The sequence below is a fragment of the Mustela nigripes genome, chromosome 1 (genome assembly GCF_022355385.1).
Source record: "Mustela nigripes isolate SB6536 chromosome 1, MUSNIG.SB6536, whole genome shotgun sequence".
Classification (NCBI taxonomy): Eukaryota; Metazoa; Chordata; class Mammalia; order Carnivora; family Mustelidae; genus Mustela; species Mustela nigripes.
The window spans coordinates 97,922,879-97,946,325 of record NC_081557.1 but is presented as its reverse complement, the minus strand read 5'-3'; the positions used below and the strand labels follow the sequence as shown (position 1 = coordinate 97,946,325).

Here is a 23,447-nt window from a genome sequence, read left to right as displayed (position 1 = left end):
GCAGAGAGCCTGCTTCCCTCTCTCTCTCTCTGGCTGCCTCTCTGTCTACTTGTGATTTCTCTCTGTCAAATTAATAAATAAAATCTTTAAAAAAAAAAAAAGAATGAAGAACTATCTAAAACCACCTTCTACTTAAGATGTGACAAGTTGGAAGAAATTGCTTCATACTAATAGGAACTATATCCTTGTGAAAATGGCTTTACTTCAAGCCTCTGCAGCTGCTTTTGAAAGGCTCCAGAGAAACATTAATGCCAGAGGGAGGAAAGAGACATCAGACAAGCAATATTCTTTCTGAGGATTAGTATGAATTTCTCTTGTATCATTTTCTCTAGGGTTTACTTTTCGCATATGCAAAGACATACATAGACCCAGGAAAATGCATTTTCCCACAATGGTATTTCTAAATGCTTGCCTTCTGTAGCACATCCACAGTCTGTCTGTCTGCCTGCCTGTCTCTTTTCATCCATGGTGCTCTGCTTTATGCAGGGACTTGGAATTTAATTTTCTGGCTTAGAAACACTTACATAGGCACAATTCCCAATGTCCTTGGCGAAGATTTTGAGGGGAATGCTCTTCGGGTAGTCCTTCTCTTTCTCTAGATTGATGTATCTAATCAAATGCAACAACAACCCAAAACAACACTGAGTCAGATGGATTTTGCTAATGGTTTATTTTAAAATCAATTTATTTTGCTAATATTTTCAATATACTTATATGCTACGTTTTAAAAGACAGATGGAAAGACTCAGCAAAATTGGATTACATTATGGGTTGGAAGAGAATCAAATTCTCAGGACATCAGGTAAGGGCACGAAAACAAATAGGAGATCTATTCCCAGTGAGGTCTGAGAAGCACAGTCAGGTTTAGGCACCTGTGGGTGGCATTTTGTCTTCCAAGCTTTCCCCCTTTCCCTGGACAGGCCTGGACACTTACTGACAAGTACAGAAGCATATATAATATTTTATTACACCAAACCAAGATAGTGTCCTTTTACTTCTCATTTAGCTCTTGGGTAGAATGTAAATCTTCCCTGAGAAAGGTAGCAAGGGGAGGCAGGAGGAAAGGGTTATGGAAATAAGAGAGAAAACTCGATTCACCATTTAGACTGTATATTCAAAGGTGAGGGAAATAATTGATTTTTGCTTGGCAGAAAACCTTCCATATATGGACACCTAATACATGTTTCTGAGGAAACTGTTTGCTCCAAATGGTAGGTTGGAGACATGGAAATGGGAGAGATTACTGACTAATTTCTGTCTAACCATAGCTCAATGTTCTCCTTCCTAGAAAGTAAGGAATACATGTACCAAAGAGAACACTGTTTACAGGAAGTAGTAGCTGGTGTACAGTTCAAATGGTACTTTATTTTGAGGACAGATGAGTAATTTCTACTAAGGAAAAGAGGAATAGTTTGAGGCACATCTCTGCATAGAAGAATTTAATTCTTTTAACTACAGATTGAAGATTAAGAATATGTTATACTGAAAAAAAATACCTCTGAAGGAGAGAGAGCCATTTGTCCTTTTGTTCTGGAGAACTGCAATCAAAGAAAACAGGAGAAAGAAATTAAACACGTAACACATTTATGCTAACGTATCCAAGACTGTCAATCCAGACAAAATATTAGCGGTTGTTACTGAGGAAGTGGCACACCAGGGCAGCTCTGGCCTAACTGTGCTCTGGAGAATCCGCAGGGGAAAACCCCATCACGGAAAACCATACAGTCAAGTACAGTCAAACCACACCGTCTAGTCAAACCTCCAAATGGATCCAAGACTGGGACATTTTCTTACTTTATGGCTCTTTGGTAAGTATAACCGTTACGGCGGAATGAGTATTTGATCTGGAATCTAAACACCTGGCTTCAAAAATATACACAAAGCTACCTGATCATGAGTGAATCACTTCACATCTCTACGCTCATTTCCACGTCTATAAAACTGGGCTAACTGTGGCTTTAATTGCCATATGAACAGAAAATGTGCTCAATTTGAGATTAGAGATTAAAGAGAAATTTGGCATGTTGATAGAAATATCTTGGCCCAGAAACCAGCTTTCCTGTCAGGAAAAGAAATATTTACATATAGCAGAGTTTTAATTTAGTGAATTAGTTCACAGAAAACCTATTCTTAATTACTACAGTCTTTTAAAATCAACTCATTTACAACTAAATCACTAGTGATAATTTTTCTGAAGTTATGGCTACATTTAATTCTTAAACTTGAAAATATTTCAGTATTTATTTCTATATGGTCTTGAACTCAGTTTTAAACCATATTTCTAATCTCAACAAGATGGAAATTCTTATTATTTTCTTGTTCCAGAAAAATACACTTAACAAGTATTTGTAATTTGTTTCTAAGTCTGTTGCTTAGCAATTTTCCCTAGACACAACTCCCAGGATTGGGCATCTGAAAGTACACTACATCGCTTTTACTGACCATCCAATTTTCACCTTCCACAGTTCCTTATAAACTTCTAATATATTCACCCTTCCCAAACAGAAGATTTTCCAGGTTCATTTGTATCAAATCTTGGATTTATTTGGCAAAAAACTGTGTTGAAAAATAGGTGAGTTTTCTTTGGACCTGTGAACTTTCTTCAAAGCAGTTAAAGAAATTGGCTCTTTAAAACACTTAATATTTTTTAAACTTTTATTGACATGTAAGATACACAGAAAAGTTGTATAATGCTTAAGTGTACAGCCTGAGCATTTTTCACAAATTGAACACACCCATGTGACTAAAGCTCAGGTTATGAAACAGAAAATCACCTCGGAAGGACTGCTTGTGCTCCTTTTCAGGCACTAATTCCCACTATCCTGACTTCTTCGTCTTTTTTTTTTTTTTTTAAAGATTTTATTTATTTATTTGACAGACAGAGATCACAAGTAGGCAGAGAGGCAGGCAGAGAGAGAGGGGGAAGCAGGCTCCCCGCTGAGCAGAGAGCCCAATGTGGAACTTGATTCCAGGACCCTGGGATCATGACCTGAGCCGAAGGCAGAGGCTTTAACCCACTGAGCCACCCAGCACCCCCCTCCCCCACTATCCTGACTTCTAACAGAACAGGATGGTTATGTTTTCTTTATTATAAATGTAAACAGACAGTATGTACTATTTTGTGTCTGGCTTCTTTCATCCAACACTATGTTTATGAGACTTCCCCATATTACCGTATGTGGTTTTAGACTGTTCATTCTCATTGCTGTATAGTGTTCTATTGTTTGAATAAACAGCATGCATTCCTTTGAAAATAAACAACTTATGAAGTGTGTCAGGTTAACCCATTGAGACTGATCTATGTAGTCTCTTATGTTTTCCCCTCAACACAATCGGGAATTTCTCACTGACTGTGACAGTTTTCAGTCTTAGATTTCAAAGCTATTAGTCCTTTACATTTTTGGTTTCTTTATAGATATTGTAGTGACTGGCTAGGAGAACCTGCTTCTTGAGCTGCTATCCTGATGGCATTTTAAACTGATTGTGGCCTAGATTTTTCTTAATGTTGACTGATATATACCATTTCTGATGTTCTTCAACGCCTCCTTCCTTAAAAAACCTGTCTGCTTTTTTTTCTTTTTTTGGGGGGGGTAGCAAATTTCTGATGGAATAAATTCTTAGAGTTTAAAAAAATCTTTATTTAATTTTAATTATTGAAGGCTATCTTTGCTGGATATAGTAGTCTAAGTTCAAAGTTTTTTTCTTTTAACACTTTTAAATAAAGATGCCATTCCACTATCTTCTGAAATTGCCATAGTTTCTGATGAAAAAGCCATGATGATACAAATCATTGTTCTCCTGTATGTAATGTGCTGTTTTTCTCTGGCTACTTTTAAGATTTTCTCTTATCTTTGGTTTATAGCATTTGTAACACGACTAAGTGAAATTTTCTTCATACTCTTATTTGGAGTTCACTGAGCTTACTAAATCTATACATGTAAATCACTAAGCTTGGGAGATTTTCCGACTATTATTTCTTCAAAAATTCTGTCCTATTCCCTCTCTCTCCACTTCTGGAGTTCTAGTTACATGTATATTATATCTTTTGGTATTTTCTAACAAGTCTCTGATGCATTTTGAATTAAAGTTGTCTGTTTTGAGGTGCCTGGGTCATTTAGTTAAGCATCTGACTCTTAATTTTGAAAATTTTGGCTCAGGTATCAGGGTCATGAGATCAAGCCATAAGCTGGGCTCTGTGCTGGATGTGGGACCTGTTTAAGATGATCTCTCTCACTCTTCCTCTGCCTCTCTCTCTCTCAAATAGAGAAGTACATAAATTTAAAAAAAAAAAAGTCTGTTTTCTCTATTCTTCTGATTGGATAATCTGTATTGATCTATCTTCAAATTCACTGACTCCTTCATCTTTCATTTCCATTCTGCAATTAAAGAGCTATATATATATATATAGAGAGAGAGAGAGAGAGAGAGAGAGAGAAAGAGAGACACAAAATTTAAGATACTGCAGTTTTCAGTTCTAATATTTTCATTTGGGCTTTTTCAAATATCTTCTATTTCTCTACTGAGATATCTTTCCATTCATTTCAGTTGGCTTTTCCTTTTACCTAGTGAGCACGATTAAAAAAGTTGGTTTAAAGTTCTTTTCTAAGAGTTCCAACAGGATTGGCCTCTATTGATTATCTTTTCTGGTTCTTTGTATGTGAGGAAATTTTAGATTGTATTCTGGACATTGTGAATATTTTGTTTGCAGACTGAGTGCTGTTACATTTGCAGGGTCAACATTTTTGCTTCAGTTCCTTTAGTGTTAGCTTCAAGTTGCTTTGAGTCTACTCCATGCATGTCTCCAGCAATCAGTCTCACATGTGGGTAGAATCTATATACAAAATCTGGGGTTTCCCTCCTTTGATACTCTCCTTTTCTGATATTTCCCCCCTAACTTTCCTGTGGCTGTGGTTGACTCAGACCCTGCAGTCTGGTTGTTTGGCCAGAAAGACTGGGGGTTTCTGTCAGTTTAGCTGCCCTGCACAATGATATGACTGTAGCCTGCCCTTGGGCCAATGGCTTAAACACAGGAAACTCACCTCTGCTGGTGTCTCCGTCCAAGTCTCAATTCCTCTCCAAAATCTGCCAACTTGTGTTCACTTTGTAGAACCTTTATGTGGTTGTTGCTGTTTGAATTTTGTTCAGAGTTTACACTTGCTATCTATACGGTGGTTAGTCTGTTAAGGCCTTACTCTGCCATACCAAAACTCTTCAGCACAACTTTGTTTTTTAAAATAATCTTTTAAATGTGAAGTAAGTTGAGACTTTCAGGAATTTGCTAAGATAATATAGAGATCTCTGGTATACCTTTTACCTTCCTGAAATAATCCTCTTACAATGGCACATTTGTCAAACTAAGAAGCCAATATTGGTACATTACTATTAATCACATTCTTGACTCTTCAGACTTTTGCGTTTTTCCATTAATGTCCTTTTTCTATCCTAGATTCCAACCCAGGATAACACATTGCCTTGAGTTATCATGTCTCTTTAGAGATTGGTCTAGAACAGTTTCTAAGTCTTTTCCTGTTTTGTTTTTCTGTTTTTTTTTTTTTTTTTTTTTTAAACCATGATAATCTGGAGGAGTACTGGTCAGTTTAACCTATAGGATATCCTTTAGTTTGGGTTTGTTTGAAGTTTCTCTCATGTTTGGACTGGGGTTATGGGTTTTGAGGAGGAATAACACAAAGGTGCTCTTCTCACATTCTATTGAGGAGTATAATTAACCTTAATCATCTGGTTAGAGTACTATTTTTTAAAAGAATACAATGTGTATAAAACTTCTTTCCACATCATTTTCACTTCTTAAAACAAGTTAAATGGAAACTCCTTAATTAAAGATATCAGACTCAGGTAGTTAAGGTCCTCAGGTGGTTAAGTACTGATTTTGGCTCAATTCATGATTTTAGGGTTGTGAGATCCAGCCCTGCATCAGGCTCCACACTCAGCAGGGATTCTGCTACAGGATTCTCTCTTTCCCTCCCCACACGGCCCCTCCTGCCATTCTCCCACTAAAGAAAAGACAAATAATAAAGGACATCATGTGGTTTTGCCCCTTACTTCCTTTCACCTGTAACGCCAAGGAGATCAAGCAACAGAAAATGATATTATCTGGAGAAATCTGTCATGGAAAATGAGATATGCAGAGAACAATACAAAAATATAGTTCTTCCAAACAAGTTCTTAAAATCTTGTGGTGGGCCAATAATGCATAATAGAATTTAATGATATGTCTGTTTTTATTAGAAGATTAATAGTTTGGGGGTGCCTGGGTGGCTCAGCGCGTTAAGCCTCTACCTTCGGCTCAGGTCATGATCCCTGTTCTCTGCTCAGCGGGGAGCCTGCTTCCCTCTCTCTGCCTGACTCTCTGCCTACTTGTGATCTCTGTCTGTCAAATAAATTTTAAAAAATCTTAAAAAACAATAAGAAGATTAATAGTTTGGAAAATTTTGGTTATTTAGAAAAAATTGGTTATTTAGTTACTTAGAATGATGCCTGGGGTGTCTAGTGGTAGTGGGGAAGCAGAAATTGAAAGAAAAACATGTGCATGTGAACTCCCAACTCCTTAAGTGTAAAACAAACATTGGACTTGAGCATGTACCTGTTCAAAATCACAAGTGTAAATTTTGATATGCTCATCCTGACCTGAGAAGTGCCAATTTAGCATGTTCAGGATAAGAGTCTCTATGAAACCCTGATGTTCAGTTCAGGCACCCCATTATTTTATGGCATTAACTTTATGTCTATATTTAAAAACCACTTCTTTAGGAAATTTGGGAGTTTAGGGGTGCCTTGGTGGCTCAGTTTGTTAAGTGTCTGGCTTTTGATTTTGGCTTGGGTCATGATATCAGGGTCATGGAATGGAGACCCACATTGGGTGGGGGCAGGGGACAGGTATCTCCATGCTCAGCAGGGAGTCTGCGTGGAGTCTTTTCTCCCTTTCCCTCTGCTCCCCCCTCCTCTTGTTCTGGCTCTCAAATAAATAAATAGATAATCTAAAAAAATTTTGGGAGTATAAAACAGTTATTTAAACTTAATTGGACTATTTTATAAAATTTTTCAGTAAAAGTCTATTTCATTGGGTTGAAAAGACCAATTTGAAAGCTCACTAGGTAAAGCGGTATGTGAACATGAGGGAAGGGGAGGCTTGAAAGGGTGGCGGCCCCAGAGCTTTGACTACCCCATTCCTCTTCCACAGGCCCTAGGTGCTTTAGCAGAGCCCCTTTAAAAATTACTGGTTAGACCAAGATAAACAACTCCAACGTTCTCAGTATTTACCATTACTCTCCACATACTTTAATGAGAAGTTCCTGGGGAGAAACAAGGCCTATTGGGGTATGTTGAAATATGAGTTACTGATTTCAGAATAACTCAATCAGAATATAATATTTTCCTTTAAAAAATCAGAACAAGATTTGATTGACCTTTTTCTTTCCATCCTAGAAATCACCTCGTTGACTGTATTTAACATGTCAATGCAGGCACAGCTCTGGTTCTTACCTGAAAGTGGCCACGAAGTTCACAGTGGGCCAGCCCAAGACAAAGGATTTCAGGGCATTGGTGTTGCCTTCTCCCACTTCATCCACACAACTTGCTGTCCACATGTCACTTAGTTTTATTTTATTTTTTATTTTAAAGTTGTTGTTATATCTAAAAAGATAAAAACCAGATAGGACTTCTTGTTATTTTGTTTCTGAAATTTTATGAGAGCTTCTGTACTTGTGATAAAGGACAGTTTCCACTAATAATGGGCCAAGAATGTCTTATTCATTGTTTGTAACTTCAGTGCTTACTACAGGAAACTGTAGGTCGATTGGTTACCTTTGGCCCAAAATGGCCTTTGATACATTTGGTATATTAGTCCTCACGCTTGTGTCTATGGGCAGCAAATAGCCATACACCGCCTACTTTATTTTTCTATGTTGAGCATTGTATTTGGAATTTACAATTATAATAAATTTTAAATTTACTGCTGCTCTAAAAATTTCATTTATTATTTTTAATGTGCCTACTCCAAAAAAGTTTGAGTGGCTGAACAAAAGATTAAAGTACACATTATTTATGAAAATTTTATAAAATTTTCACCTTAAGAGAGATAGATGCACTTAAAAAATATTTTCTGGAATTAATTAGAGAAATTTTCAATGTATTTCCCACTGAATGGGTACAACATTTTCTTGTCTTTACAAGCAAAGTTTTAATTTCCTTTCTTAAGACTTTGTTCATATCATTTTCTCTTATATTCTGACTACAATTAAAAACTATAGCCAAAAAACAGACCCTAACCTAGACTGGGGAAAAAAAAAAACCAACAGAAAGTATTATACTTCAGTGGAGTTAACACACTTAATATTTATCTCCAAGGACCCAGAGGGTGACCAACTTTAAGTTGGCAATGAAATTGCTTTTTGACAATTTCTACCTAATCTCCCTTAGAACCCGATATTGAAACCACCATTATCCCTTGACCTAAATTCACAGATTTAATGCTCACAATGGATCCGAGAGTGAGTGAGTTAGAAGGCACTGGGAAAGATAATGAGAATGCTCAGGGAAACTTGCACACTTCCTACCATTCAGAATCATTTGTGGAAACAGAAAAATTTAATATGAAATCAAAGATAATTCAGATGGGAGTAGTCCTAAACTCCTTCATGGAATATTTAAAGTCAGAACTCTTTAGAAGGATCTATAAAATGAAAAAGGATCATGCAGGAACTACACAGGAAGGATAGTCTAGATTCGAAGCTTCATTTATACTTCCTGTAGGGCACACTTACTGTTTAAGTGTGATAGGAAAGACCCTTGTGGCTCTAAAGATGTCTAGGTTTCTTTCTTCATCCTGTTGCTATGAATCTTTAGATTTTTCAAAATGAAACAGACTCAATTGAAGATAAAATTTTATTCCTTTGTATTTTTTGGTTAAAAAATCTTATTTTTTGAAAGTGCCTATTTAGGTAATATAAAACAGAAACTACAAATCTTTTGGAAAGAAAGGTATGTTCCCATTTCTCTTTTTACACAGTTTGTGTTTCCTAATGTGGGTCTCTCTCTGTATCAGATACTTCACATAACAGGTGGGAACTTCTCACATTTACTGCCCTGGAAAGAAGTCACTGTAATGATTCTTTCCCTAGATCAATGAAGCATCAAGATCATTCATCTCCTGATACAAGAAGTTAATCTCAATGTGTAAACAATCACTTTGCTTGTATTGGCTCATATTTACTAAGAACTTCCCATGTGCCAGTCAGTCATTGTGGTAAACACTTTACAGACATTATTTAGTTTAATCCTTACTTTATAGATAAAGAAATGGAGCCATGGAGAGATGTAGCTAAGCAACTTGCCAAGAGTCAAACAGCTGAGCTAGCATAGCTAGACTCTAACTTGAACAGTGTTGAATTCTGAGCTTATTTCTTGCTCTGAACTACTGCATGTCTGTAAAAAGCACTGGATATTGTCGGTCTTGTACAGCATCTGGATGGAAGCATCTTACCAAGAAGTTCCCTTCAGTTTTTCTATTTCCAGCCTTATTTAAGTTTTATTTATCTGAGTAATTTCTACCCAACATGGGGCTCGAACTCCTGACCCCGGAGATCAAAAGTTGGATGCCCTTCTGACTGAGTCGGCCAGGTGCCCCCAGTCTTACTTTTCTCTCTCTGTACCTATAAGGCTTTCTGATGAAACTGCTTACTATGCAGGTGGACAGGAACCTCACAAACACTTATGCCCACAAAGATAAATAGAGTAGCTTCAAAATACTTGAAACCAGTATTAAATAAAATTTTACATTTAGTCCTGGTATCATAGTGTGTTTCTTCATATTTTTCACACAACTCCTAATAGTATTAGACTATTCTAACAGAAATTTAAAAGTTTGAATCTAACGTGAACTGGCTGAAAAAAAAACCCAAAATAACAACCCAAAAAGTAATTCTTTATTTCCACAATGTAGTTCCTTACTACAAATTTGTTAAGATGAGGATCTATTTCCTTGTTTTCCTATGTTCCCATCATTATACTAGAAGGAATCCCAGTGAACTGTTGAAATATACAGGATTCTAGGGAGATTTCCCTGCACTTGAAGACAGAGATGTTTTACTAAGTATGTTTGAAGTAGTATATTCCACAAGCGTTTGATGATAATTCTACTAATAATGAATAGTCATTTCCTTTCAGTAAATTACAAATGGTTGCTCTATAATTACTGATAGAATACTAATTTCTTTCTAAATACTTTAAAGTTTTAAAACATTATCTTGAAAGATGAAAAGCCATACTTCTACTGGAAAAATAGCCTTTTATTTAGCTTTCTAGTGAATATCAAAATTGGTCACAAAGTTCCCATTCAGTTGTAATACTTATTCTAATGAAATACGGAAAAGAAGGACAATAAACGCAACAGAATTTTAGGTAAACACTGTCAACTTAAGCGCAAAGTGAGTAAGATACCTTAGCCAATAAAAGCCAAAAATTGAAAACCTTTTGTACTAGCTCACTCACTAAAATCCCCTTAGTTTCACTAAATAAATATGAGACAGCTAGTAATTTGTTATCCCACTTGAATTTATTTCCATGCCATCAACCTACAGACTGAAAGCAGTTTCTAAATGGAGCCTGAAGGTGAGCCAAAGAAATATTGAACTTAGTGCAGTGAATCTGTTCACCAAGTACATGATTAAGCTCTCACATCATTTCAACAAATTAATGATCAAGGGTACAACCCAATCCTCTATCAAAGGGTGAGAAGTGATAGGGAAGACATTACAGGGAACTAGTTCTCCTGAAACATGTTTAAAGCTTTGCCTGATTTTGAGTTTCATTCCATCGTGGTTGGAAAAGATTTCAATCTTACCAATGCTGTTAAAACTTAAGATATCACTTCACACTGTCAGAATGGCTGTTATTTAAAAAAAGAACCCCCAAACAGAGCAAAAAAGCCAAAAAGGCAACGAGTATTGGTAAGGACATAGAGGAATTGGAGCCCTTGCACACTGTTGGTGCGAATGTAAAATGGGGCAGCCACTAGGACAACAATATGGAGGTTTCTCAAAAAACTAAAAACAGAGGGGCATCTGGGTGGCTCGGCCACTGAGCGTCTGCCTTAGCTCGGGTCATGATCCCAGTGTCTTGGATCAAGACCTGCATTGGGCTTCCTTCTTGGCAGGAAGCCTGCTTCTCTCTCTCCCAGTCCCCATGCTTGTGTTCCCTCTCTTGCTGTGTCTCTTTCTGCAAAATGAATAAATAAAATCTTTTAAAAAATTAAGAACAGAAATATTATATAATCCAGAAATCCCACTTCTGGGTATTTATTAAAGAACTGAAATACTAAGGGCACCTGGGTGGCTCAGTGGGCTAAAGCCTCTGCCTTCGGCTCAGGTCATGATCCCAGGGTCCTAGGATCGAGCCCCGCATTGGGCTCTCTGCTCAGCAAGGAGCCTGCTTCCCTCTCTCTGCCTGCCTCTTTGCCTACTTGTGATCTCTGTCTGTCAAATAAATAAATAAACAAATCTTTAAAAAATTTTAAAAAAGAACTGAAATACTGTTTCTTATTAGTTAAGAACTTCTACTCATCGCACAAGACTATACTGTTATAAAAGAAACAAATACTTCCTGTGGAGGAATTTTCTGTGAAATCCTTTGGAAAAGGGGTAACAGAGACAGCAGATTTTGAAGTAAGATGGACCCATGTTCAAATGTGGGCTCAACTAATGACTACCTTTGGGATCTTAGTCAAATAATTTAACTTCTCTGAGTATCAATTTCTTCTGTAACAAGAGAAAAATAGTATCTGCCTGATAGAACAGCTATGCAGGTTAGTCTCTAGAAAAATACTTAAAATACAATAAGATCCAAATAACTGTGAGGTCTTTACCATTATTCACCCCAGTCATACTAAATTTATACTGCTTTGCAAAATTAGAATTTAGCTGTGGCCATGTCTTATTTATGGCATGGTATGACTTAGGTGTGTGAGTGAAGATAGCCAAAAAAAGTATTTACTATTCTCTAGTGATTAAAAATCCCTTTGATGGTACTGGATTTATTAAAATACTTTTATCTTCTACTGGGTTTGATAAACCATGAGAGTGGGGGGATGGAACAAGGAGCAACCACCATGTTCTAAGCAGAGAGTTAAATACACAGGCATTTAGTACTGAGAGGAAAGTAAATTCTTTTGGTTACCTCTCGAGTATATTCCAAATATGTGTGTCTCCTTCACTGAACTGCCCCTTCCCCAGATAAAGCCCTCATTGTGTTTCACTGGGACTACTCTACCCTCCTGCCCAGTCTCCTTGTTTCTCTACTCTTGCCTACTCTCTAATCCATTACCTCTCAGAGCAAGAAACAAGATCTTAAAAATATGAACTTCATTACAGTATTCCCCTAATTAAAATCCCTTTGAATAAAATCCCAACTCCTTAACATAGCCTCTGCTGTACTTGGCCTCCAAGACGGCCCCCAGCGATCTCCTGATATTTGCATCCTTGCATAGTTTCTTCCCTGCTGCACTAAGGCTGGTCCGGGTGGCCAATAGCATATGTCAGAAATGATGGTATGCCGCCTGCAAAATCAGGTTATGAAGGCTGTGGCTTCTGTCTGGGGTGTTCTCTCGCCTGCCTACACTCCATCTCACATTCTTGGATCTTCCAGTTTGGAGGAAGCAATCCCATGTTATGAGCAGCCCTGGGAAGACACCCCTGTGGGGAGGAGCCACCAGGTCTGGCCAACAGCCAGGGAGGGATGGAGGCCTGCCAGCGTCCACATGAGGGAGCAGAGAGGTGAATTCGCGAGCGTCAGTCAAGCTGTATGATGATTACAACCCGGTCAACAGCTTGACTGCAGCCTCACGAGCAGTCAGAACCACGGCAAAGCCACTTCTCAGCATGAGATTCCTCCGTACGGATGCATGTTCCTGTGTATGAGATGTTTGCAGTTATAAACTGTGGTTTTGGGGTAATTTGTTACATGGGAATAGATTACACAGCTGACAAGGTCCTGGTAACCTGAAACTTGTCTATTTCTCCAACCTCAATTCATATTCCTCTCCTGCTCATTATGCTCCAGTTACAGAAGCTTTCCTTTAGCTCCTTCAAAGGACCAAGCTTTCCTACCACCTTTGGGTCTGCTCTTCCCTCTGCCTAGAATGCTCACCCTCCTAATATCTGAATGGCTGGTTGCTTTTCAGTCTTCAATGATTTTTCCTCCTCAACTATGGCTACCTAACATATATCCCATATTTTATTTCACCCTGCCCCCAATTTTCTTCATAGCACTAATCACAATCTGTAATTTCTCCCACATGTTAAAATAAAGAGGCCAAAAAAGCAGGGACAATACCCATCACATCCTGTACTGTATCCCCTATATGTTTTCAGAACATGGCCATAGTGGGACCTAAATGAACACTTATTGAATAAAAAAACAAACGAAACTTTTTTTTTTTTTTTTGCAAAAATAAAACAAAACAAAACTATTAAACTTACTTCAGATACTAGTTATGGTAACAGAGGCCAGACATTCTTTACAGTAAGCACTGAGCAGAAGGGTTATCTTTGTTAGTGGGAATGCAATTTTATAAACTGGGAGAGGGTTTACAGTATACTTACTTGATTTTGGCCACAACAAACAGATCATTGAACAGGAAAAGATGCCGCTCCTGCCTCTGCAGGCCTCTTTTGAGTTCTACCCGGCCATCAATTAGCAGAGTCCTACTGGAGCACACAAATGAGGACAGAAATGTACATGTATCCACACTGGCAGAAGGACTTTCCCTGTAACAGATGAAACACAACAGATTTTTAGTCAAATGATCAAATATAGGATCGAGTTCTATAAAATTATAGCTTCTAGTTGGCCAAGAAATATAAAGCTCTCTGTATCTTTTTTAATGCAATGGCATAGTTTCCTAATTGGTACCTCAGTCTTTCTCTACACTGTGGTCTTTTACATCTCATTATGAAAATTTTCAAATACAGAACCAAGTTGTACGTTTTATAATAAACACATGTATACCCCAACCTGGATTTTACCATTAAAATTTCACTGCACTCACTTTATCATATATGCATCCAACTATCTGTCCTTCTATCTATTCAATAATCCATTCCATTTTTGGCATTTCAGTGTAAACTGTATATAGCAGTTCATTTCACCTTAAATACTTTGCCATGAACATCATTAACTAAAGTTCAATATTTGCTTATAATTTAAAAAAATGAGTGTACAATGAAATGCAGAAATCTTAGGTGTATATTCACTGAGTTTTAACAAATACTTTACCTGCACAGTCTTAAACTTTATCAAACTAGTAACATTATCATCACACCAAAGTATTTCCTCTTGTCTCTTCTCAGTTGTGTATTTTAGCTGAAGATGGCTTCTAAGTATTGGCTCTGGGTTGTTTATTTCGTCATCACTGGCTGAGACCAACAGCTCAAAAGTATATTGGAAGGGGAGATGAACCATGAGAGACTATGGACTCTGAAAAACAACCTGAGGGTTCTGAAGGGGCGGGGGGGGGGGGTTGGGGGAGCCAGGTGGTGGGTATTATGGAGGGCACGTATTGCATGGAGCACTGGGTGTAGTGCAAAAACAATGAATTCTGTTACGCTGAAAAGAAATTAAAAAAAAAAAAAGTATATTGGCCCCAAACTTATATTTTTACTCTCCCGATTATTTAAAAAAAAATAGCTGAGCAGATTTTTAGCCATTTGTAGCTGGACTGTTTTGCATATGCCCCATAACTATTCCCAATCTAGCCTTGATAAGATAGAGCCTAGTGATGATAAGACTTCTAGTCACTGCTGCCCATCAGAGTTCTCCAACCCAGAGATTCCCCATGGTGCTACTGAACTCTATCCTGTAGACCTATGAGCTCCAGGGATACCCTCTCTAATCCTTCTCACCTCAGGAGTTCCCTTGCCCTCTTCCCTTTCTGGTTGGTGGTCCTTTGACCACAAGCCTCAAGATGGTCTCATGCCATGAGGGAATTCCTTTCTCCTGCAACCCTGCCCAATGATGTCTTTTTCCTTGTTCAATCCCTAAATCCCTCAATATTCCTTACAATAGTCAATCCCCATCCCATCATCCTTAAGGCAACCACTATTCTGACCTTTTTTCCACTGAAGTCTAGTTTTGCCTGTTCTACAATTTCACATAAGTGGAGCTGCCATATGTACTTCTTTGTGGAAGCTATTTTTTAGTCAGTATTTATCAGTAATCCATTTCTTTATGCTGCTGAATAGTATTCCACTACATTAATATATCAAACTTGATATATTTATCAAATGTTTATTCATTCTCCTATTGATGGACCTGGGCTCTTTCTAGTTTTAAGCTATTATGAATAAAACAACTACAAATATTGTACTGGTCTTTTTGTGACCTATGTTTTAACTTCTCTTAAATAAGTATCTAAGAATGGAACTGTTGGATCACAGAGTAGGTAGATGTTTAATTTTAAAAAGCCCCTGCCAGTTAGTTTTCTAAAGTGGTTGTACCAATTTTTATTCCCAACAATACTGCGGGACAGTGCCAGTTGCTCCATAACCTTGCCAACACTTGGTGTTGTTAGTCTTTTAAATTTTGACCATTCCATGGTTATATGGTAACATCTCATTAGGATTTTAATTTATACTTCTCTGATGACTAATGATGTTGAACACTCTTGTCCTCTTTGGTCGTTTGTATAACTTCATTTGTGAATCATCTTAAAATCTTTTGCTTATGTAGAACAATTGGTTATATATCTTTTCACATGTATCTTGCTGAAGTTTGAGAACCACTGCTGTCCAAGACTCCATAACATCTTCTGGTCTAACATTCTAAAAGTCTACAACTCTGTATTCAAAGTGAGCGGAAGTAGCATGTATTTCTACTTCAGGTAAGGTGAACTTCTGAGAGCTGTTCTATCACTTCCTGTAATTTTGGGCTATAGTTACCTCTCCAAGGAAGTGAATTCCATTATGCTCACTAATTACTAATTAAGCACATACTATGCGTAATTTAAAGAGATGTGTAAGTTAGGAACAACCACAGGAAACCGGAGTCCTTGAAAGAAAAGGGAGTTCCTCTGTTTAATACTGCATATTAAAAGTAGGTAGTGAGAGCAATGGCCACAGTTGCCAAACTGTGGAAAGAACCAAGATGCCCTTCAATGGACGAATGGATAAGGAAGATGTGGTCCATACACTATGGAGTGTTATGTCTCCATCAGAAAGGATGAATACCCAACTTTTGTAGCAACATGGAAGGGACTGGAAGAGATTATGCTGAGTGAAATAAGTCAAGCAGAGAAAGTCAATTATCATATGGTTTCACTTATTTGTGGAGCATAACAAATAACATGGAGGACATGGGGAGATGGAGAGGAGAAGGGAGTTGAGGGAAATTGGAAGGGGAGGAGAACCATGAGAGACTATGGACTCTGAAAAACAACCTGAGGGTTTTGAAGGGGTGGGGGTGGGAGGTTGGGGGAACCAGGTGGTGGGTATTGGGGAGGGCACGTATTGCATGGAACACTGGGTGAGGTGCAAAAACAATGAATACTGTTACACTGAAAAGAAATAAAAAAAAATGTCTAAAAAAAAAAGTAGGCAGTGAGAAAAAGCCCATCATAGAGAAAAATCATTTCTATTTCAAATTCTTTGGGGATGGGGAGTGAGAGGAGGCAAAATGGCATCTTCTTTATGTAGTGATTTTCAAATTTATAGAAAAAGAATAAAATTTCACTTGCAGTTATGAAAATTGAGCAAGGACAAGGCTAGCAAGCAATGAGTAGATGAAGGAATGGTTAACATAGATAGCATCTTACACAGCTTTAGTTTCTCCATCTCCAGACAGAAAAGCTTTTGCAAAGAGAAAAGTCATCTTTTGCATTTTAGTTTTAGGTTCATTAAGTAAATGCTTTTTATTATAATTATAAACCATCAGATAGGGGCAGCTGGGTGGCTCAGTCAGTTAAGTGTCTGCCTTGAGCTCAGGTCATAATCTCAGGGTCCTGGAATCAAGTTCCGCATTACGCTCCCTGCTCGGTGGGGAGCCTGCTTCTCCCTCTGCCTCTGCCACTCCCTCTGTACTTTTTGTCTCTCTCTCACACACACTCTCTCTCTCTCAAATAAATTTTATTTTAAATAAACCATTAGAGAGCAGTATGGCTTAAAATACGGATCCTCAAACTATTACTCAAAGGTTGCAACGCTAAGTAGTTCAGGCTTTGTGGGCCATCTGGTCTCTTCTGTCAACTACTCAGCTCTGTCGCTATGTCTCAAAATCAGCCACAGATCATACCTAAATGAACAGGTGTGGCTGTGAGCCAATCAAACTTTATTTGCAAAAACAGGCTGCTTGTCTGGGTCATAGTTTGATGACCCCTGGTTTAAACAATAGTTCTATATCATTTAAATGCTCATAAATAAAGGCTAATCTGAAACAATTAGGGAATTAGAATTTTTTGTTTGTTTGGGGCTAGTGTAGGCCAAAATTTAATTAAGTTATTGTTTAAAAAAATTTTGCATTTCAAAACAACTCCAAGGGATTTTCATACATAATAACTCATTTTCTACCTCATAATAATATTTTCAAATAAGATTTGAGGGTGGTGTGGGAGAGAATCCACAACGAAGTTAAAATATTTCTTTTTCAGGGGCACCTGGGTGGCTCAGTGGGTTAAGCCTCTGCCTTGGGCTCAGGTCATGATCCCAGGGTACTGGGATCGAGCCCCACCTCAGGCTTTCTGCTCAGCAGGGAGCCTGCTTCCCCCCGTCTCTCTGCCTACTTGTGACCTCTGTCAAATAAATAAAAAAAATTAAAAAAAAATTTCTTTTTCAGTGTGGATTTATCAATGTACAAGTCTGCAGTTTGTCATTTTGAAGATCCACATGTAAGTATGGCAAGAGATACCTCACGACTTTAGCAAGCTAAGCATTGGTTAAAGAAAAAAAATATAACCAATATTTATGCAGTAGTCTGGAGTAAAGATAAACATCTCAGGACTCACATAATTTAAAATGAAAAAAATCTGTCCTAGAAGGAAACAAAAGTACAAATAACCTTTGTGTTTTTAAAACTACAATCTTAATCAGTGTTTCCTACTTAAAAATGTATTTCTCAATTATGTGACTCTGAAGTGTTTATTTTTATTCTGAGTGTAATGTAGATGTGTTTATTTTAGTCTTTTAGAGTATGGAAATGTGGAGAAGGGCAAGATTGTAACCTTCTATTTAGCCTCTTAATATAGCCTGATTAGCATTTACAAGTTATAATTAACAGAGCTCTAAAACGATCTAACAAATATAAGCTGAGTCTAAGTATTAACCTGCTGCCAGCTTCTTATATATTAACATTCCATTTTCAAATAGGTTTGTGAAGCCATTTCTAAAAGGCAAAAAGGAATTTTAGAAACTTAGTAATTTTTTACTAAAATTAGACAATAGCTTTCATGAAACTTGGCCACAGTAATACCTCTTAATATTTATTACTAAGTCTCACTTAGTAACTGACACAGACACTGTAAAAGCGAGTTTACTTTTAGGTACAGTTTTAGAGGTGGTGTTCCTTCATCTTAAATCACAGAAAAAAAGAAACTAAAATTCAGAATACATTTTGAAAACTTCTCTGTTTATAAGTGATAATTAATTACTAATTATGATGGGAAGTACTAGGTAGGATCTTGATAACCTCAAAGTCTAGCACATGGTCACCACTCATCCCAAATATCATCTCTTCCATAAAATTTTTCTTTCAATTGAACTCTGATTGGTATCTCTTATCTGATATCTAGCACTTAGATTCTGCCTGGTACCTCTGAAATATTCTAATTCAACATGTATTGAGTCTATAATAATAAATTAATTCTTTGCTATAGTGATAAGGGTTGCCTTTGATGTGTGCCTGCCATGTACCAGGTGCTGGAGACAGTCGTGGTCCTTAGTGTCAAGAAGTTAGTGTGAAACGTGTATCAGACAAGTAAAACGATGACAAACAAGTGAGTTAAGTGCAATAGGATAACTTCAGAGGACTGGGGGCACAGAGAGCGGCAATAGTAGGAGCCCGTATCTGTGACTGGGTTGGGTAGAATAGCTTTTTGGAGGAATCAGAGTCTTAAAGGTTGGGCTGACCACTGAAGACTGAGGGCAGTCTGAGTAGGAAGAAGAGTACAGCAAACATGCCTGGTGTGCTGCAGCAACTGTGGGGGGTTCAGAAAGACTGGAGGGACAAAGGCCTGAGCAGGGGAGCAGCACGTGAGGAAGGGGCCGTATTATGGCTGTTTTTCCCATCACATTCAGACGTTATGTGAAAGTACTACCAGATTTTAAGCAAGACAGGGTGTTTTGTAATTTGGAGAAGAAAATAGATGAGGGCAAGCTTAGAGGAAAAGAGACCTTTAGGAATTTACTGTAATAATCTTAGGCAAGAAAGGTCACGAACCTGAGCTGGCAGTGAGAAAAGGATACAAGATACAGAAGAAAAAAACTATCAGAGAGTTAGCAAAAATACAAACTATGAAAATTTGCAAACTGATTAGTTATGGGTTGAGATAAGAGATAGAACTAAGAAAAAAGGGATATAAACTCAGGGTCCAACCTTTATTTATTTACTTTTATGTTTCATCCAACACATATCTGCTAAACAGATATGGGGTAAGCAACTTAGATTTATCCTCTACTCTTGTAAAACTGAGTCCAGCTCTACTGTCAGCTATGGTTCTTGACCTCACCCACCGTTTTTGCTCCATTTGTAGCAGAGGTTGAAAACCACAGGCCACAATCATTTTATTTAGCCCACCCAGAGGTTTCAAAAACATTTGGTTTTAAACATCCGATTCACTACATTTCCCCTCTTACCATTTTTTTTTTCTGTTTACTGCACCTCCCAGGGACCTGAAAGAATTTAAGTCTGTGATTCAAGCCTTAGTGTTACTGTCTTTTAATTTTTTTTAGTATCATTATAAAATATACATAAAATAAAATTTGCCACTTGAACAATTATAAAAGTGTAATTCAGTGGTATTTAGTATATTAACAGTGTTGTGCAACCATCACTACTGTCTAGTACCCAATAGTCTCACCATCCCTAAGGGAATACCTGTACCTGTTAAGTAGGTACTACCTGTTGCCCACTCTCCCCAGTCCCTGGCAGCAGCGACAAACTTCTTCCTGTCTCTATGGATTTGTCTATTCCAGATATTTCAGATCCCATCATATGTGGCCTTTTGTGTCTGGTTCCTTCACCTGGCATGTTTTTGAGGTTCATCCATATTGTAGAATCTATCAGAAATTCATTCCTTTTCATTGCTGAATAATATTAGATAGTTTGGATGGACCACATTTGTTGATCCATTCATTAGTTGATGGTCATTTGGGCTTTTCTACCTTATGACTCTTGTGAATGGTGATGCTTTAAAAATTCATGTACATATTTTATTTGAACATTTTTTTAAGTATATACTCAGGAATGGAATATCTGGATCATACAGTAATTCTATGTTTAAGTTAATAAGAAACTGCCAAACTCTTTTCCACAGTGGCTATATGATTACACATTCCCATCAGCAATGTATGAGGGCCCATACTTTTGACCCTTCTCTCTTTGGTCTCCACATATAATCACATTTTATCTTTTAAGGATATTCAAAATTAAAAATAAAATCTCGTTGAGTCTAGACACTCTCAACCTCTCTTATGGTTTGTAAAATTCCTGACTGGACTCTACTTCCTTGCTCTCCCTTCTTCAATCTGTACTACTCATTTCTTCCTTCTATTTCATCAATCTCCCTTATGCACATTGTCAGTGATTGGGGCATGTGCACTGTTTGAAGAGTCAGCCCAACATATTAACCTAGTTTTCAAGTTCTAACACCTGTTTTAACCTAACTGGTTGATGAAATCTCAGATTGGACCTCTCCATACTACCTGTGTAGAGGTAAAACTTGTGAGTCTTAAGAGAATTAGTTCAGGAGTAATTTAGAACAAAAAGAGAAGACTACTGAAATGAAGCCCCAAACCCACTAACAACATCAAAATTTTATCTTATTCAGCAATAAAAATTTGTCAATTAGATATTCATCTCAAACAGTCAACACTAAAAACACATTTTCAGAAAATCTAGTCTAAAGCAATTATCTGTTTTATTGACAGAATAAAATATGGAAAGCCTGTTACTACATTTCAACAGTTTTTATTCAGAAAAAAATCACATTCAAATTACTGAAGAAAATTTGAATTTTCTTCATACATCACATTATCACGTGTTGTGGCTGTACGCAATTTGTGCTACCGTGTCCACCCAAATTCACATCCGTGCTGCACCCTGTAGCTCTTATTACACAGTCTGAACCCTGACTTTGTTGTAGAAGAGAGCCTAGTGATGATGTGGATAATCAAGATCAAAGTGAACAAAGTTAGGATAAGGGTTTGAAGAGTACACAGAAAAATGGTTGGATAAACAGTGTGAGCAAAGCCTTAAAGCAAGAAATACAAAAAGGAGAACTTTTAAATTATCAAAATTCTGATCAGAACAGGCAGCATAAGTGATATAATGAGACCAACAATCTTATGTCAACAATGCTAATATTTAAAGAACCAGGAAAACATAAACATTACAAAAGCAAAGACACAACAGCAATACGGAAGAAGGGAGTGGAGGACGTGGAAGGACACTGATAAACACTTATACTAACAACACACAATCATACACAAAGAGTTATTACTTCCAAAAAAGGGACCAAACTACATAACTTCTTTATGGCCTTTATACAGAAGTTGCTCAGCAACGGCTATTAGGAATTCACTTAGTTGACTGTTACCTTTGCTGTGCAGAAGCTTTTGATCTTGAGGAAGTCCCAAAAGTTCATCTTCGCTTTTGTTTGCTTTGCCTTTGGAGACATATCTTGAAAGAAATTGCTGTGGCTGATATCGAAGAGGTTATTGCCTATGCTCTCCTCTAGGATTCTGATGGATTCCTATCTCATGTTGAGGTCTTTTATCCATTTTGAGTTTATCTTTATGTATGGTGTAAGAGAATGGCCGAGTTTCATTCTTCTACATATAGCTGTCCAGTTTCCCCATCACCATTTATTGAAGAGACTGTCTTTTTTCCACTGTATATTTTTTCCTGTTTTGTCGAAGATTATTTGCCCATAGAGATGGGGGTCTGTATCTGTGTTCCACTAGTCTATGTGTCTGTTTTTATGCCAGTACCATGCTGTCTTGGTGATCACAGCTTTATAGTAAATCTTGAAATCAGGTAACATGATGCCCCCAATTTTATTTTTGTTTTTCAACATTTCCTTAGAAATTCAGGGTCTCTTCTGATGCCATACAAATTTTAGGATTATTTGCTCCAGCTCTTTGAAAAATACCGGTGGAATTTTGATCAGAATGGCATTAAAAGTATAGATTGCTCTAGGTAGTATAGACATTTTAACAATGTTTATTCTTCTGATCCAAGAGCATGGAATGGTCTTCCATCTTTTTGTGTCTTCTTCAATTTCTTTCATGAGTGTTCTATAGTTCCTCGAGTACAGATCCTTTACCTCTTTGGTTATTTAATGTATACATTTATTTAGTGTATCTTATGGTTCTTGGTGCTATAGTAAATGGAATCGATTCTCTAATTTCCCTTTCTGTATTTTCATTGTTAGTGTATAAGAAAGCCATTGATTTCTGTACATTGACTTTGCATCCTGCCACATTACTGAATTGCTATATGAGTTCTAGTAGTTTGAGGGTGGAGTCTTTGGGTTTTCCATATAAAGAATCATGTCATCTGTGAAGAGAGAGAGTTTGACTTCTTCATTGCCAATTTGGATAACTTTTTTTTCTCTTTGCTGTATGATTGCTGTTGCTAGGACTTCTAATACTATGTTGAACAAGAGTGATGAGAGTAGGCATCCTTGTCGTGTTCCTGATCTCAACGGGAAGGCTGCAAACTTTTTCCCATTGAGGATGATATTTGCTCTGGGTCTTTCATAGATAGATTTTTGAAGTTCAGGAATGTTCCCTATACTTTGAAGTGTTTTAATCAGGAACAGATGCTGGATTTTGTCAAATGCTTTTTCTGCATCAATTGAGAGGACCATGTCTCCAAAGGCAAAGGAAACAAAAGCGAAGATGAACTTTTGGGACTTCATCAAGATCAAAAGCTTCTGCACAGCAAAGGAAACAGTCAACAAAACAAAGAGGCAACCCAATGAATGGGAGAAGATATTTGCAAATGACAGTACAGACAAAAGGTTGATACCCAGGATCTATAAAGAACTCCTCAAACTCAACACACACAAAACAGATAATCATATCAAAAAATGGGCAGAAGATATGAACAGACACTTCTCCAATGAAGGCATACAAATGGCTATCAGACACATGAAAAAATGTTCATCACCACTAGCCATCAGGGAGATTCAAATTAAAACCACATTGAGATACCACCTTACACCAGTT

At 37.4% G+C, this 23,447-nt stretch overlaps 1 protein-coding gene across 3 annotated transcripts in view; it reads right to left on the bottom strand.

The window, feature by feature from the left end:
• The window catches only part of ARHGAP20 (Rho GTPase activating protein 20), a 133,879-nt gene that overhangs the window by 38,790 nt on the left and 71,642 nt on the right, over positions 1–23,447 (bottom strand). For all 3 annotated transcript variants that reach the window (XM_059417760.1, XM_059417743.1, XM_059417751.1), the window contains exons 3-6: positions 13,614–13,778; positions 7,501–7,650; positions 1,497–1,538; positions 525–609 (exon numbers count right to left, since the gene is read on the bottom strand). In XM_059417760.1, coding sequence (XP_059273743.1) covers positions 525–609; positions 1,497–1,538; positions 7,501–7,650; positions 13,614–13,778 — 442 coding nt within the window. The remainder of the gene's footprint in view (positions 1–524; positions 610–1,496; positions 1,539–7,500; positions 7,651–13,613; positions 13,779–23,447) is intronic.